This window comes from Ruditapes philippinarum, unplaced genomic scaffold, assembly GCF_026571515.1.
Source record: "Ruditapes philippinarum isolate M1 unplaced genomic scaffold, ASM2657151v2 ctg1215_1_1_1_1, whole genome shotgun sequence".
Lineage (NCBI taxonomy): Eukaryota > Metazoa > Mollusca > Bivalvia > Venerida > Veneridae > Ruditapes > Ruditapes philippinarum.
The window spans coordinates 202,501-216,876 of record NW_026863993.1 but is presented as its reverse complement, the minus strand read 5'-3'; the positions used below and the strand labels follow the sequence as shown (position 1 = coordinate 216,876).

General features: G+C 35.3%; 1 protein-coding gene across 2 annotated transcripts in view; it reads right to left on the bottom strand.

The window, feature by feature from the left end:
• Positions 1-3,723: 3,723 nt before the first annotated feature.
• LOC132724037 (ras-related protein Rab-5C-like) overlaps positions 3,724-14,376 on the bottom strand; it is a 14,101-nt gene continuing 3,448 nt past the window's right edge. Inside the window, exons 1-6 of one of the 2 annotated variants that reach the window (XM_060708847.1) lie at positions 13,769-13,949; positions 8,998-9,193; positions 8,247-8,398; positions 7,270-7,395; positions 6,133-6,226; positions 3,724-5,275 (exon numbers count right to left, since the gene is read on the bottom strand). In XM_060708847.1, coding sequence (XP_060564830.1) covers positions 5,172-5,275; positions 6,133-6,226; positions 7,270-7,395; positions 8,247-8,398; positions 8,998-9,193; positions 13,769-13,780 — 684 coding nt within the window. In that variant the 5' untranslated portion in view covers positions 13,781-13,949 and the 3' untranslated portion in view covers positions 3,724-5,171. Of the gene's footprint in view, positions 5,276-6,132; positions 6,227-7,269; positions 7,396-8,246; positions 8,399-8,997; positions 9,194-13,768; positions 13,950-14,376 lie in introns of those variants that run through there. The other variant, XM_060708848.1, reaches the window with a different exon arrangement.

Below are 14,376 nucleotides of genomic sequence, written 5' to 3'. Positions count from 1 at the left end.
TACATTGTCACGTTTCCATCTCACTCATTCTTTATATTAAAACAAAAGGCGGTGTGTTTAGAATATATATTTTAAACAGTCCACAAAGCAATTATATTGATACAGTTACATTTCTCTAGAAAAATCATTTATTTTATGCGAAATACACACAAACCCTGAGTTTTTTATTAGGTTTTAGGTATATCAGTAACGCAGTAACATCAAAGCTGTGGATTGTTTGTTAAAGTCGCCACTGACCAACACAGCGTTTGCAGTGCGACTTCAAGCAATGCGGCCCTAATTGCATTGTAGAAGATCTTATTGCATAGTTATGACAATAATACGGACATTCCATGTGCATGCTCCTAATTAATAGCATCGGCTTGTGTTTACTTTAAGTTCAGAGTGTGTGCGTAAGCTAGGGGTTCAATTTTATTCCAACCTGTCTACAGGCGATGAAACTGCACAACTTAACCAATTATCAAGCCACAGAATCATTTAGATCTGAAGATTTGGGATCTGAATTATCAAAATAAGATTCTATGTCAAGTTGTATGTAAGTCAGTCTTTGATTCACTTTAATGGGAATTCATGTGTGGGTTTTTGTGGTCCAATTTTGATATTGACGTACATACATGTACATTAAATTATTATGTTTTACATAATGAAATAGGTTTATAGCTACTTGTTGCGTTATTATAGTGTCATTATGCTATTTTATTTCGTTGAGCTTGAGGTTGAGCTTAATTGGCAGTATATTTCAAAAGATTGTTCATTATACATTTCTTTGACCAAAACTGATAATAAAAAATAAAATACAACACTGCCCTAAGTATAAAAATACTGCTCCACCCTTTTTATCAATTGAATGTGATATTTAATTTATAGAATTTTCTATGAGTCACTTGAGTTATTGATTATACACATGACTATGAAACTGAAACTCTATAGTTTGACTTTGACCTGTACACCCATTTTTTACGTTTTGATAGGCATAATGTCATTTTAATATGTTAAAAGCAATATTACGTTAAAAAAGTTTTGTTAAATTTTTTCATTATTAAGAACAGTAAGGTGTTTGTAAAAGTTTTTGGTAATTAAAGAAAATTGAGACTTTTTTATGAATCATTTCTTTTTATAGTCAATGAAAATGTAATGTATTTAATACACCTGTATTTTTATAGGTGGGTCACATCTTTATGCGCAGTAGTAATTGCCATTCTCTAAAGGAGTAGTTACTTTGTTTATTATAATTATTCTGTCTAATTAATGATGTACTGAATGCAATTTACCTTCATATTTTATCAATTATAAAACAGAAAATATCTAATTAAGTAACTGGTCATTACAGTATGTAATTACGTGAGAATTATAAGTTATGAGATTAATCATAGTTTCTGATTAAACGTTTCACTGACAAGCACCCGGCTGGAGGAAAAACTCTCCAGGAACTTTGAGGCCCTCTGGAAGACTGCACATTTCACCGCAGTGGCTAGGATGACGTTGTAGAAGGGCGAACGACAAGAAGCAGAGGACTGACTGGTGGGGACTTGTTTTAAAGTGAATTCAGTAACTTATGATATACAGGTGTGTTATTAATATAAGCTTGTTTTTAGCGTCACGTGGCTATGCTTACATCTGTGTTATAAAACGTTTCTTGCTGTGTTTTTATGCCCCCACAATGTGGGAGCATATAGCGTTGCACTTGTCCGTCTGTCCGTCCGTCCGTCAGTCCGTCAATCCGTCAGTCCGTACGTCCCGAAATCTTGTGAACGCAACTCCTCTTAAACCGGATGGCAGATTTTGCTTAAACTTACAGGGATGAACAACCTTAATGTGTAGATGGCAGTAAAGGAAGGAATTTTTGCTGCAACCAAATTTAACAGAATTATGGCCCTTTGTTGATTTTTTCATTATATACTATGTAGAAATTTTGTGAACGCAACTCCTCTTAAACTGGATGGCAGATTTTGCTTAAACTTCCAGGGATTAACAACCTTAATGTGTAGATGGTAGTAAAGGAAGGAATTTTCGCTGCGACCAAATTTTACAGAATTATGGCCCTTTGTTGATTTTTAGTTTTCAACTTGTGGCACATGTAGTCAAAAAATATTTGACCTAGAGTCATGAGATTGACAGAACAGTGGCGTGTGGGGGCATCCGTGTCCTATGGACACATTTCTAGTTTTTTTCTGTAATAAATTCTCTAATATTGTGTTTCCCTTAGTTTTCTTTGCATTCTTAAGTTAGCCTTATTTCGTATATATCGCATTGAATATGATCATATAATAGACCTACTCCGAAATGAAGAGTATTTTGTAGGGGGGGGGGGCTGTTTAAGCTTACTCGGGCGTACAAACAAACTTTTACAGTTTTACAGTTTCGGGAATACTGTATTCCTAGAAATGTTCGCGGATACAATTTTTCGCGTTTTTCACAACGTCGGCATTTTCGCGGAGACAAATTTTCGCGGATTTGTAATAACCGCGAATTCCGCGAATATTAAGTCGTTACGGCCTAAATTACAGTTTTTGGAGGCTACGTTTTTGATGCATGACCTTGCCTGTTTGGTACTTTTAATTCATTTTTTGTTGCGCTTTAAGCGCTAAGCTACTCGATATATTTTCATCTATTGACTAGTCGAACACAGACGGTTGTTCCGTAAACACTTTTTCCTTATTTCCTTACATTTATCACTATGTGATCAAGTAAGATTTAGTCAAACCCGTTAGTTTTTATTCTCATTTGAATCATAATTGACTATATCTTCAAAATGTCGACACGTAATGTTTTTACACCTGAAAATCGGAAAGAATTGCTGATCCTTTGGAAACATCATTACCTACTTGTAGTACGAGTGATGATTCTGTGATATAACAGCATAACAGCTGCTTATCACTGTAGCACTTGATCGCTACTGTACTTTTAACAAAGGACTACACCTACTCGAAGCAAATTAAATCCAAGTCATTCAATGTACGCAAACTGTAAATGCTTTTGTATACGCCGTGAAAAGCGCAACAGTTTAACTAGACTATTGTGACCCGTAGGGCACCGTGAAGCTGTAACGGTAAAACTTTATTTGTACCATTTGACCATTTGTGGCAGGGTATATAATTATGTCGATTATAAGGGTAACGCGCTCATTACTCTATCGTGCGTGCACCGTGAAACTAAAACGGTAAAATTTTGTTTGTTAACCCCACAGACGGGGATCACCGAAATTTGCCAAATCCCGACGTATCTCTGTCGACCCTTTGAGAGTTTAATTAATCAGCCTGAAGAAGTTATATCTATTAGTTCTTATTAGCTGGGACATAATAAAACGGGACAAGCAACTGGAGTTTAGCACCGTGTTACCTTCTCGCCTTCTGTCACGCGCCGCAAATTTGTCTTGTTGGTCGATTGGAAAATGAATATTTTTGTCGGTTTATATATAAACGATGTAAATAGGTGAAACTAAAACCAAGTGGTGTAAGATTATCGATCGATTGACCCAACGCAAGACCAGTAATCTAGTTAGTAGTTGTTTGTCCCGATATGCTGTGTCCCACATTCAAGAAAGCCGTCTGATTGGATGGCTTTTTACCCAAAATCTCGTTAACGCGAGAAATTATGTTGTCACAGATACGTGGATGGCGTCTTCAACCTGCACGAGAGTAAGAGAGTTGACAAATGACTTATAATATGTATATAAGTAGTGCTTATATCAATGACCTACAATTCAAACAAATAAAAACAACAAACCTATTCAGCTTTTATTTTTATAATAAAATCACGCCAATATAACAGTGTCCCTTTCAAAGTGCTGATAAATGAAAACAATGTTTAAAATACGTAATAAATATGATGTCATTGTCTAAAGTCTCCGCCCAAAAACCTCATTTCCGAATTAAACCATAACAAAAGTGCAAGTTATTTGTTTCTTCTTCTTCAAAATAACATAATTCAGCGAATTTTATTAGTGGCAACCACATATGAATGTGACTTAAACTGTAGAAATGTTATCAGCAAGTATTATTGGTACAAACAATACAATCATTTTACACAGCTGAAATTATTCGAACATCATTGACCTTGAGACAACAAAAGTACGCCTTATTACAAATGATGTTGATTTGTAGCAGAAAATATAACTTTAGAGAACAATATGAACTATATTCGTGTGCCCTTTTATGAGGGTGGGTGAGAGTATTTCTAAGTTCATTATACATGTAAATTTAAGATAAAACACTGCTTTTATAAAGATGAAGTATTAAATCGGCGTATGATGAAAGCTTTTTTTTTGCTGTTGTTTTTGTTGTTGTTGTTGTTGTTCATTGGCCTATGATTATTCACATCAAAGAAAAAAAAGTGTGTGGTAATACTTACCGGATGCATATTACTTTATATTACATAACAGACATGACGATTTAATGAAATAAGTTGCCCACGTATAAAAATTTCTTACCACCATTCTTTATATATATTTGGCAATATGACAAATAAGAAGGGGGTGTCAGCTGTACTTTACAGAAGTAATGTACTTGTAATCTATTTTAAGTTTTCAATGATAACTTTTGTATAAAAAAGGTGCTACAGTTTCCGGATATTAGAAAACATTAAATCATATATCAAACAGAAATTGTATTTTTCAGCAAATAAATCTTTTTTTTTTCTTCATAAAATGTAATGTTCTTAACTTATCATTTAATCAATTGTTTCAATATTTTCATTAATATATTTTAAGTCAATGGTTTTTATTTTTTCGTGGATTTACAAGAATTGTAGAAATCAGGGAAATGAAAAATGAGAATAGTAAATTTATAAACGAAAAGTATCAGACACTTCTTCGCCTTAATACATGATACATTGTTACTTGAATTTCTTTATGACATCATACACTGACAAAACGGATATCAAAAGCACAGACTGTTAACCAAATTAAATTAGTTATTAACAACCAAACATATTTGAAAAATGTCGCAGTCTAACATCTAAATATAGCATCAATAGCGATACAACACAAATCTTCAAATCTCACTTCACATGCAAACAATAACACTAAAATGCAAAGCATTAACAATGGAATGTATATCTTTCCACAATTAAAAGTACAAAATAACACTAAAAATGTTTCACGAAATAATTATCACATTTTGGTTTTATTCGGTAAATAAAACAAGACACATCTGTAAACATGTGACCGCCTGTCAGCAACAGCCGCCATCTTTTTTCTTCCCAGCATCCTTGCCGAGCTTGATACCTTTACCTTCCGGTTCCGCCGACTGAGGTCGTAATTTTGCTAAAGTTTGCGCTGGAAAATAAAATGAACATAAGTAAATTTCCTTATTAGAGAAAATTATTCTCTGCAGACGAAACTACGTGAAGCAGTCGTCTACAGGTTACTTCCCTTTATTCATGCACTAGGAGTGTCACGTTTATCCGTTTAAACGGGTACGGTCGGGTTTTAGTAGAAAATTCAATGGTAAGTATTTGACAAAAAGGCGAAAATGTTTTTATTTGACTCTAAATTTGATTTTTTCTAAAAGATATGACAATTGTTTGTATTTTAGTTGTACACCACAATGTATTTTTCCGATCTGATCGAGTACGGTACGAATTTTATTAGTACGGACGGTTAACGTTTAATGGTGGTTAGCATTTTTTCTAACCGTGACACCCCTATAGTTCGTCGTTCATATCTAACAGAAAAGTAATTGCAAGAATAAAGAATATAACAAAAATATTTCTAAATATGATTCACGAATGTGTAAAAGTATTTTGATTTCTAAATAAATGTCATCAGCTTGGCAATTACTTACAACAAGTGCAATATTCTCAATAATGTAAACTTAAAATATCAAAGTTTCAAATAACAGACTGAATGTTCGTCAACTATTATCGTTTATCCAGTATCTTGCATATATAATATCTACCAATTTACTACGTCATTTCTCTAGAAAATAAACAACGTTTTAGGGCTTGAACTTGCACCAGTCAGTTGTTGCCTCAATGATGCCCATAGTGTAATGGAATAGGAGGGAAGGGACACATATTTTACACCTGTCGCCTGTCCCCGTACTGACTGATCAATACGTAGATGTTGCTTTGGCGCCAACAGTCATTGCAGGGGGGTAAAACTGACTGTTGCATTATGGGGCATGAACTTACCGACCGCCATGAAAATATCACCCACACACATTCCAGTTTTAGCAGACGACTCTGTGAATATCAGATTATTCTCTTCCGCAAACGCTTGTGCTTCCTGTAAAGTTCAAAGTTCAAACGTGAATGTCATTTCAAGTTATTGGCATAAAAATGTGTTTATTTTAACATATCTGTCAATTAATTAAAAGTAGTTTTTATCTTAGTCAGTTTAACTGGTGTTTTAACTTAATATTTGCGCTTTAACTGCTTTCCTCACTAGTATAATGCAACAAATTGATCCTGTCTTTTATTACTAAGCCAAACTCATTGTAACGTTTTGACGTCGTCTCTATTGACGTCATGCGACGCTGCCATTATTTCCTGTTTATTGTTAATTATTATGTATATACCTTGAAGAAGGCTGTTCAGCCGAAACGCTGGTATATTAAAAGGAATTTTAAGTATTTGCAGTTGACTAGTAAGTTTTTTACTATTTATTCAAACATCGGAATATAGTCTACCCAGATTGATTTAGATAGTGAATGAAAAGCATATGTAAAGGTTTAACTAATTAAGATAGATATAAAGGGTGCTGCAGCTCTCAAACGCCTCAAATTGTTCAAATGATTGTGAAATATTTTGCCTAAACATGGTGGTAATATACTTTGTACACAAAATTAATTGTTGGGTTGGTTTCAAAAAATTTCAAATTACTATCTTTTAAATCGTGAGTATAGTATACATGTTAATAAAATTGCTTTGTCCTTGTGCAATCGACGTAGATTTTTGCTCAACACAGAACGCGCATGCGATAAACAATACTTCTGTTGCTATAAGGGAAAGTCGTCATGCATGAAAAATGTCTATTTTAAAACTTGAACATAAGTTACCATGAGAGCTGAGATAGTTATTTCACTTTTGAATATCATTATCTTTATGGGTTCGAAACCCGACAGGGACTTTGGATTTTTTTCATGTGAGGAAGCTATCCGGCTAGTTTACGGAACTTCGGTCGTTCTACCCAGGTGCCCGTTCGTGCCTGAAATAATGCAAGGAAGTGCACCTGAGGTCTTCCTCCTCCAGTAAAGCTTGGACGTCGCAATATGACCTATAATGTGTCGGTGTGACGTTAAACCCAATCAAACTAACAATCAAACATACCTCTCGCGAGACCGCACGTTTCTCGGATGCCATATCTGCTTTGTTCCCTGCCAGAACCATTATGATCTGAGAATTTGCCTGTTGCTTCAATTCTTTTATCCAACTTACAGCTTTTTGAAAAGTTTTCTGGAAAACAAAAAGGCAAATATGTTTACCTCGACTTTCTCATTTTATTTCACGGGGTTGAATCTGTCACACGATTAACTTACTAGTCCTGACATATTGGCATAACTTCTTATTACTGGAGAACAGCATATTTTGTGTTACTGTTCCTTCACCGTGAGTATAAGAAAATGTCAGGAAAATTTACAATGACTGAGAGATTTTATTATGTTATGTTCTATTGTCAGAATGAAAATAGAAAATTAAGCTCTACATGGTATGTAAAAATATAACAGAATTTAGTCAACTTGAAATTTATTCTATATTCGCGGGAAACAAATCTAAGCTGTACAATGAGTAACATAACGTGCACTTGACATTAATTATAATCACGTCACAGTATTTCAAATTGAAATACTGTGACGTGATTATAATTAAAAGTACAATATGAAATGAAAAGTTTCATTTTGATTACACTAGTAAACTAGAATGAGAATTACATGTGATAAGGATAATTCTTGAGTTAATTAAATTATCAAATTATCTTAAAGTAAGTGGTATCGTCATTATCGTGTGAATTATTGTACGCTTGATTGGATTTATGAATACTTAGAATTCATTTGTAAACCCGGACCTCATCCCAAGGGTTGTGCAAAGGATAGCGGGGTAACTAAACACAGATTTATGCGGGCTTAATGTGGCGATTTTGTTTTGGCGCCAAACTAGCGCAGTTCAAAGAACATTTAGCTGGGCATTTTCTTTTCGACTGTTTTCTAGGGGCTTTAACTATGAGTTTCCAGATACAAATCAAGGTTTCGCTATTCCCCTGGGGAAAAGGGGTGATGCCCCAAAAATGACTGGTTAATAATACTCACAGTATTTGTGACGTCATATACAACAACAGCTGCTTGTGCCCCGCGGTAATACATGGGGGCTAAACTGTGGTACCTCTCCTGCCCGGCCGTGTCCCAGATATCGAACTTTATAGACACGTTTGATACATTTATTGTCTGTGTCAAAAATGCAGCTGAAAGGGATATATAAAAATACTTCATTGATAACCATTCGGTTAAATAAGATATTCATTGATAATGTACATGTCTATATTAATAAGTGTGCATTAATCGGATGCACTTCTTACAACAACTTCGCTATATAACATAAACAATTTTACGTCTGTTGAAAATTATGTTGAACAATGCGTCTATATAATTAGTGTTTAGGTCAATGTTTTGCTCATATACAATAATGAATCGATAATCTTATACATGTTGCCAACAACTAATTACATTTCTTTGACTAAACAGCTTTCTTATGATAAATGAAAGAAAAGCAATGGTCACTTTATTTAGCACAACACGGACCTTTTGGGTTTCCGTGGCGGAGTGGTTATGGTTGCTGAATTTGAACCATTTGCAACTCACATATGTGGATTCGAATCACTATAGGGACTTCGGATTCTTTCATGACTAGCTAATGGAAGGTCGGTGGTTCTACTTACGTGCCCACTCGTACTTCTAGATGATACACTGATCAAGGATTTCTGTCACAAATATGCTAAGAGGACCTCAAATGAACAATATATACCGACTTTGATATAAAGTATCAATTTTACTGATCACTTACCACCTATAGTTGCTTCAGAATTTTCTGTGAATTCACCTCGTACAAATCTCAAAGCAATGCTTGATTTTCCTACACCCTGGTCGCCTAGCAACACTAGTTTAACGTTCTGTACCTTTGACCCACTGACCGGTGCAGCACCGGGTTCGTTTCCACGCCTTTTACCACTCATATTAGGGCTTATATTTGCCTGGAATACCTTGAGGAATACAATAAAAAAAATAGTTTTATTATAAAGCAATCGATATACATGTATTAGCCTACCAGTTTGTTTATTATTCCTTAATCTGCTGGCGGCTACATAATGTACTTAAACGCCCAATACAAACCAAGAGCAGTCGGATCATGGTCGGCACTATTCGCTTGTCAGTCATTACGTGTTTATTTTTTTAACTTTCCGTAAAAAATGATAGATTGCCACCAAATTGAAGAAGTTAAGAATTTAAAATATTCAGCGGAGTATTGGGATCCTTCACATTTACCGGACAATCAATTTACCGGACAAAATTTATTCCTGTCGAATATGCGCTTTATTTTTGTTTCGATTCTAAGATCATCCGTTCAGAATTGCACAGACGCTTTCCGTTATATAAAAGATAGGTTTTGTTTTATAAATTGAAATGGCCCCTTTCTTCACATCCTCTTCCAACTAACCCCCCCCCCCCCGCCTCCCATCTCTGTTTGTTGTACAGCTTTTTGGGGATTTTTTATTATTGATGTTTTGTTGTTGTTTTCATTTTTTTATTTTATTTATTTCTTTTTTATTTCTTTTTATTATTTTTTCTAATTATTTTTTATGGGGAGGGTTAAAATAATTGGATATATTTCATATTTATAGTCACGCATTCTTTGATTTTGTTTCACATAAATTTAAGCACCGTCTCAGACTAGATTCCACCTTGTTTTCGTGTCTTAAAAAAATCAAATAACTCAGCGTAGTCATGGCCTGTGATCAACGAAACGCTTTCAAACATAGATTAACGAGGAAAATGGCTAACTTTATACCCCGGTCACATATTCACGGAATACGCCCACGGAAGAGCCACGGATTAATTCCGGCATCGTCCGTAGCTACCCGTACTGGTCAGTAGCTCTCCGTATTGTAACCGTAATCAATCGTAGTAGTCCTTTTATATCCGTAGCGATCCTTGACAATTTTTGAACATGCACAAAATTTTGCTACGGAAAAATCAACCGTAGCGTATCCCTACTAGTCCGTATTAATCCGTACTGATACGTACTGGTCCGTATGAAAACCGTACTAGTCCGTACTGATTCGTAGTCCACCAACTTGTCAAGGATTTCCACGGTTTTTGTACGGAGAACTACGTATTTGTACGGATACCCTACGTATAAGCTACGGTTTTAATACGGATTAATACGGCATTGTCACGGAAAGCCACGATCGTAATACGTTGCACTACGGAGAGGCAAGGATTAGCACGGTCTTATACGGTTTATTGCGTTGCAACACGAAACGGTACGGAATGGTACGGTCCACCACTGTTTAGTACGGATGAATAAAGTATCATGTACTTTTTCAAGGGTATAAATACTACCTTCTTGTTAAAAACAGACATATTTGCGGAGACATTTAATTAATGATAATTGCCATTTACTGGCTGCAACTTTATATTGAAATGGCTCAGAATGCGGAGGCAGTGGTCGAGCTGCTTGATGACATACATAGAAGTAAATTTATATTAATATCGTACTACAATTCATAAGTAATAGAATAACATTTAATGTTACATATTTTACAAACATTGGATCGTGAAATTGGAGTAAATATGTACATAAAACGAAGTGTCTCATAAGCCTCGGAGGCTGGCCCTTGAATGATAATAAGATTAGTTAACAAGCTTTTTACATATTTTTCAAACATAAACATCACGATAATTAATGTTATTGTAAGATGAACAACAAATCTTAAAATTAAAAGAGAAGCAGTATTGATCAACATTTTTCATTAATGATAACTAGTCCATATCTAATCAGGTAAGAGGAGACAGACGAGATGGTGGACTAGAGATGGGCTGTTACAAAGACCGCTTCAAGTTTAGTATGAGGCTCTCATGGCCGAACTTGTTGAGGATCCAGCGTCTTTCAAGAAATTCACTTTAATCGGACCTGATGTGTCTCGGGGGTCGGACGCGATTAGGCCGAGTCCTCTCCGCCAAAATCATTGAACTCTGCAATTCGTTTTGAGGCATTTTTGAAAATGAGCAAGCAAGAGGTTGCGGACGGATGTATAAGGTCCGTATAGATCCGTGGCAATTCGTTCTTCTCCGTATCAATACGTTCTTCTCCGTATCAGACCGTACTTATTCGTTCTAACCCGTGCTTATACCGTAGCAGACCGTAGTGTATCCGGTGTTGCGTCCGTCCTGATTCGTGTCGCTCCGTATCAAACCGTGTCGGTCCGTAACAATCCGTGTCTCTCCGGGGACTTTTGGTGGTAAATCCTTCGGACTCCGTACTCATACCGTTGTGTGTCCGTACTGGAACCGTAGCGAACTACGAAATTTCACATTTCCGTAGTAATCCGTGAACAATTAGACCGTAGCTCTTCCGTAGCATTATCCGTGAATATGTGACCGGGGCATTATACAAGTAATAGAAAGAGCACCGAAACACGAGGTTATCTGATTTGTACGAGGGGGCGTAGCGCCGCGAGTATTAATCAGATTACCGAGTGTTTGGTGTTCTTTCTCTTTTGTATCATAGTCAAACATAAAAACACGTTCCCTGTTGTTACAATGTGAAACCCCGGCAAAAATGAACTAATGAACGAGCATTTAAATATGACATTTCTGTCGATTTCACTTTCACTGCCGTCACAATATGTAAACCCCAGCAAAAATGAGCCAATCAATGGGCATGCTCTGGAGTGCGGGTAACTAATACCCGCACTCCAGTTAACGCACTGTGCATGTATATGTATACGATTTAACCCTGACACATTTTCAACAGAAAGGTCTCCAAACTATGATACAACATGTAGTTATTGGCAGATTTCATGTGCACTATCTCAACCATTGTATCATAGTTTGGGGACCTTTCTGTTGAAAAAGTGTCACAGTTAAATCGTATACATATACATGCACAGTGCGGTAACTGGAGTGCGGGTATCAGTTACCCGCACTCCAGATAATGCCCGTTGATTGGTTCATTTTTGCTGGGGTTTACATATTGTGACGGCAGAGAAAGGGAAAGGGGCAGAAATATCATATTGAAATGCTCGTTCATTGGTTAATTTTTTTCTGGGGTTTCATATTATGACAACAGGGAACGTGCTGTCATGTTTGACTATGATACAAAAGAGAAAGAACACCAAAACACTCGGCAATCTGATTTATACTTGGGGGCTACGCCCCCTCGTACAAATCAGATAGCCTCGTGTTTCGGTGCTCTTTCTATTACTTTGATTATCTTTCAATGACGCCACCCACAATAACGTTTGTCAATTCGGCAAACTTCGACACTTTCCGTGTCCAGTATTAATTCTAAAAGCGTTTAATCAGTTAGATTATTTTGTTCCTGGTCGTACCGACGCTTATGCGATCTATATCAGATACGAAACAGACGACACATTTTTGTCTTTTCACAAATCTGTAATGATTTTATTACCTGAACGAACCTCTTTTTTCCCACAAGAAGAGAAAACAAAAATGAGACTTTGACCTTTAGCTGACTCATCAACATCACAGATATACTTTAAACAACAATTATACTCCTTATGTACCGGAAGGTATTACTTAATTTGTCCATTTATTTAACATTATAATACAATGTACTTAATGTCCGATATGACATCATTCAAGTACAAACAAACATTGTCCCTACTCCATATTAATTAGATTGCATACCAATTACAGATATAATTGAAAAGCACAAATATACATTTATGTCTCTAAAGTACATTCTAACTAAATGGTATGCCTTTGTGTTTTGAAATAGAGGTTCGAACAGTTAATGAAGACTCTTTTAAGGTAGCTTCAAATGATCAATTATCTGTTGACATCATCAATTATGTCATAATTAACTTCAACGAGTTGCATAAACAAAATCAAGCGTCTCTCTTTTAGATTCAATTCAACATTATAGTTACGTCGTGATATTCTATTGCAACCATGAGTCCAAGGGGAGGGGAGGCAGTGAGACGGGTGTTTAAATTTTATCTGTCCCTGAACTGCAGAGTCAATACGCAGGTTTCGTGTTGGCGCAAAAAAAAACCTGTCGCACTGCGGGCTTTTGCAGGGATTTGCCATATGGCTTTACCAGGGGCTAGATGCGAAAGTCACACGGAAACTGAATCGTGTTTACATTTGACAGGTGCATCATGGGTAATTTGTATATAACATGTATAAATGATGAATATACAACGTAAATATTTTTTTTGTAAAAGAAACACAAGCAATTTGTCGATCGACTTGAAAAATCAAATTGAATTAAAAAAAATTAAACAGTGAATAACTGTTATTATGATAAAGACAAACTATACATAAATTGAATAAATAAACCTAGTTCATGTTTCAGATAAAATCGAGGATACGGATCGCGTACATAGATAATAAATATATGTGATAATCATAAAAAAAAGTTTATCGTTAATCTTTCATCATTGTTATGCTATAGATATAGAAAATCTACTCGTATATCTTTAAAACAATAATAAAATAGTTCGTCATCCTTAATTTACACACAATTTAACTTATTTCAAACAATCTTAACATATTTCAAACAATGTTGCTGTAGAAAAATAAAAACTTACTGCAATATCCATTATTAAACAAGAACAAAAAAACTAATTGTAAACTGTTAAGAGGTGCTTCACTGTCTAGCTATTTTAAAAGCACTAGCAAGTATTCCTTTGAATAAATAGGGTTTAAATATCTTGCGAGTAGACGAGTATTCGGATAAACAGTATTTTGATTTGTCGCGCGACTTTATACATAAATATCAATGAGCCATATGCGTACGATTTTACCGATATATAGTAATGATTCATTCTTTACTAAAGTTCTGCGTACTTGAAATATATATACATCCGCATTTTAAACAGTGCTGGATTTAGGGGAATACTTTAATTGAAACCTTTGAATAATAATAATAATAATAAGGAACGGTACTGAAAAGATATTTTTTGCCAAAATATACATGTATATCGATGCGGGGCAAACTATATGCAGTGATTTTAACAGTGAATAGTCGATATCGATTTTAAAACCATAGGTTTATAAGAATGGCGAAGTGTACTTATTATCATGATTAGTCACATATTATTAATATGCCACAGTTAGTAAATGTCGAGGTTGAAATATGTACTAAAAAATATAGCTGTTGAGAGCTTGTTTACAAAATCGACCACGTTATTGATCA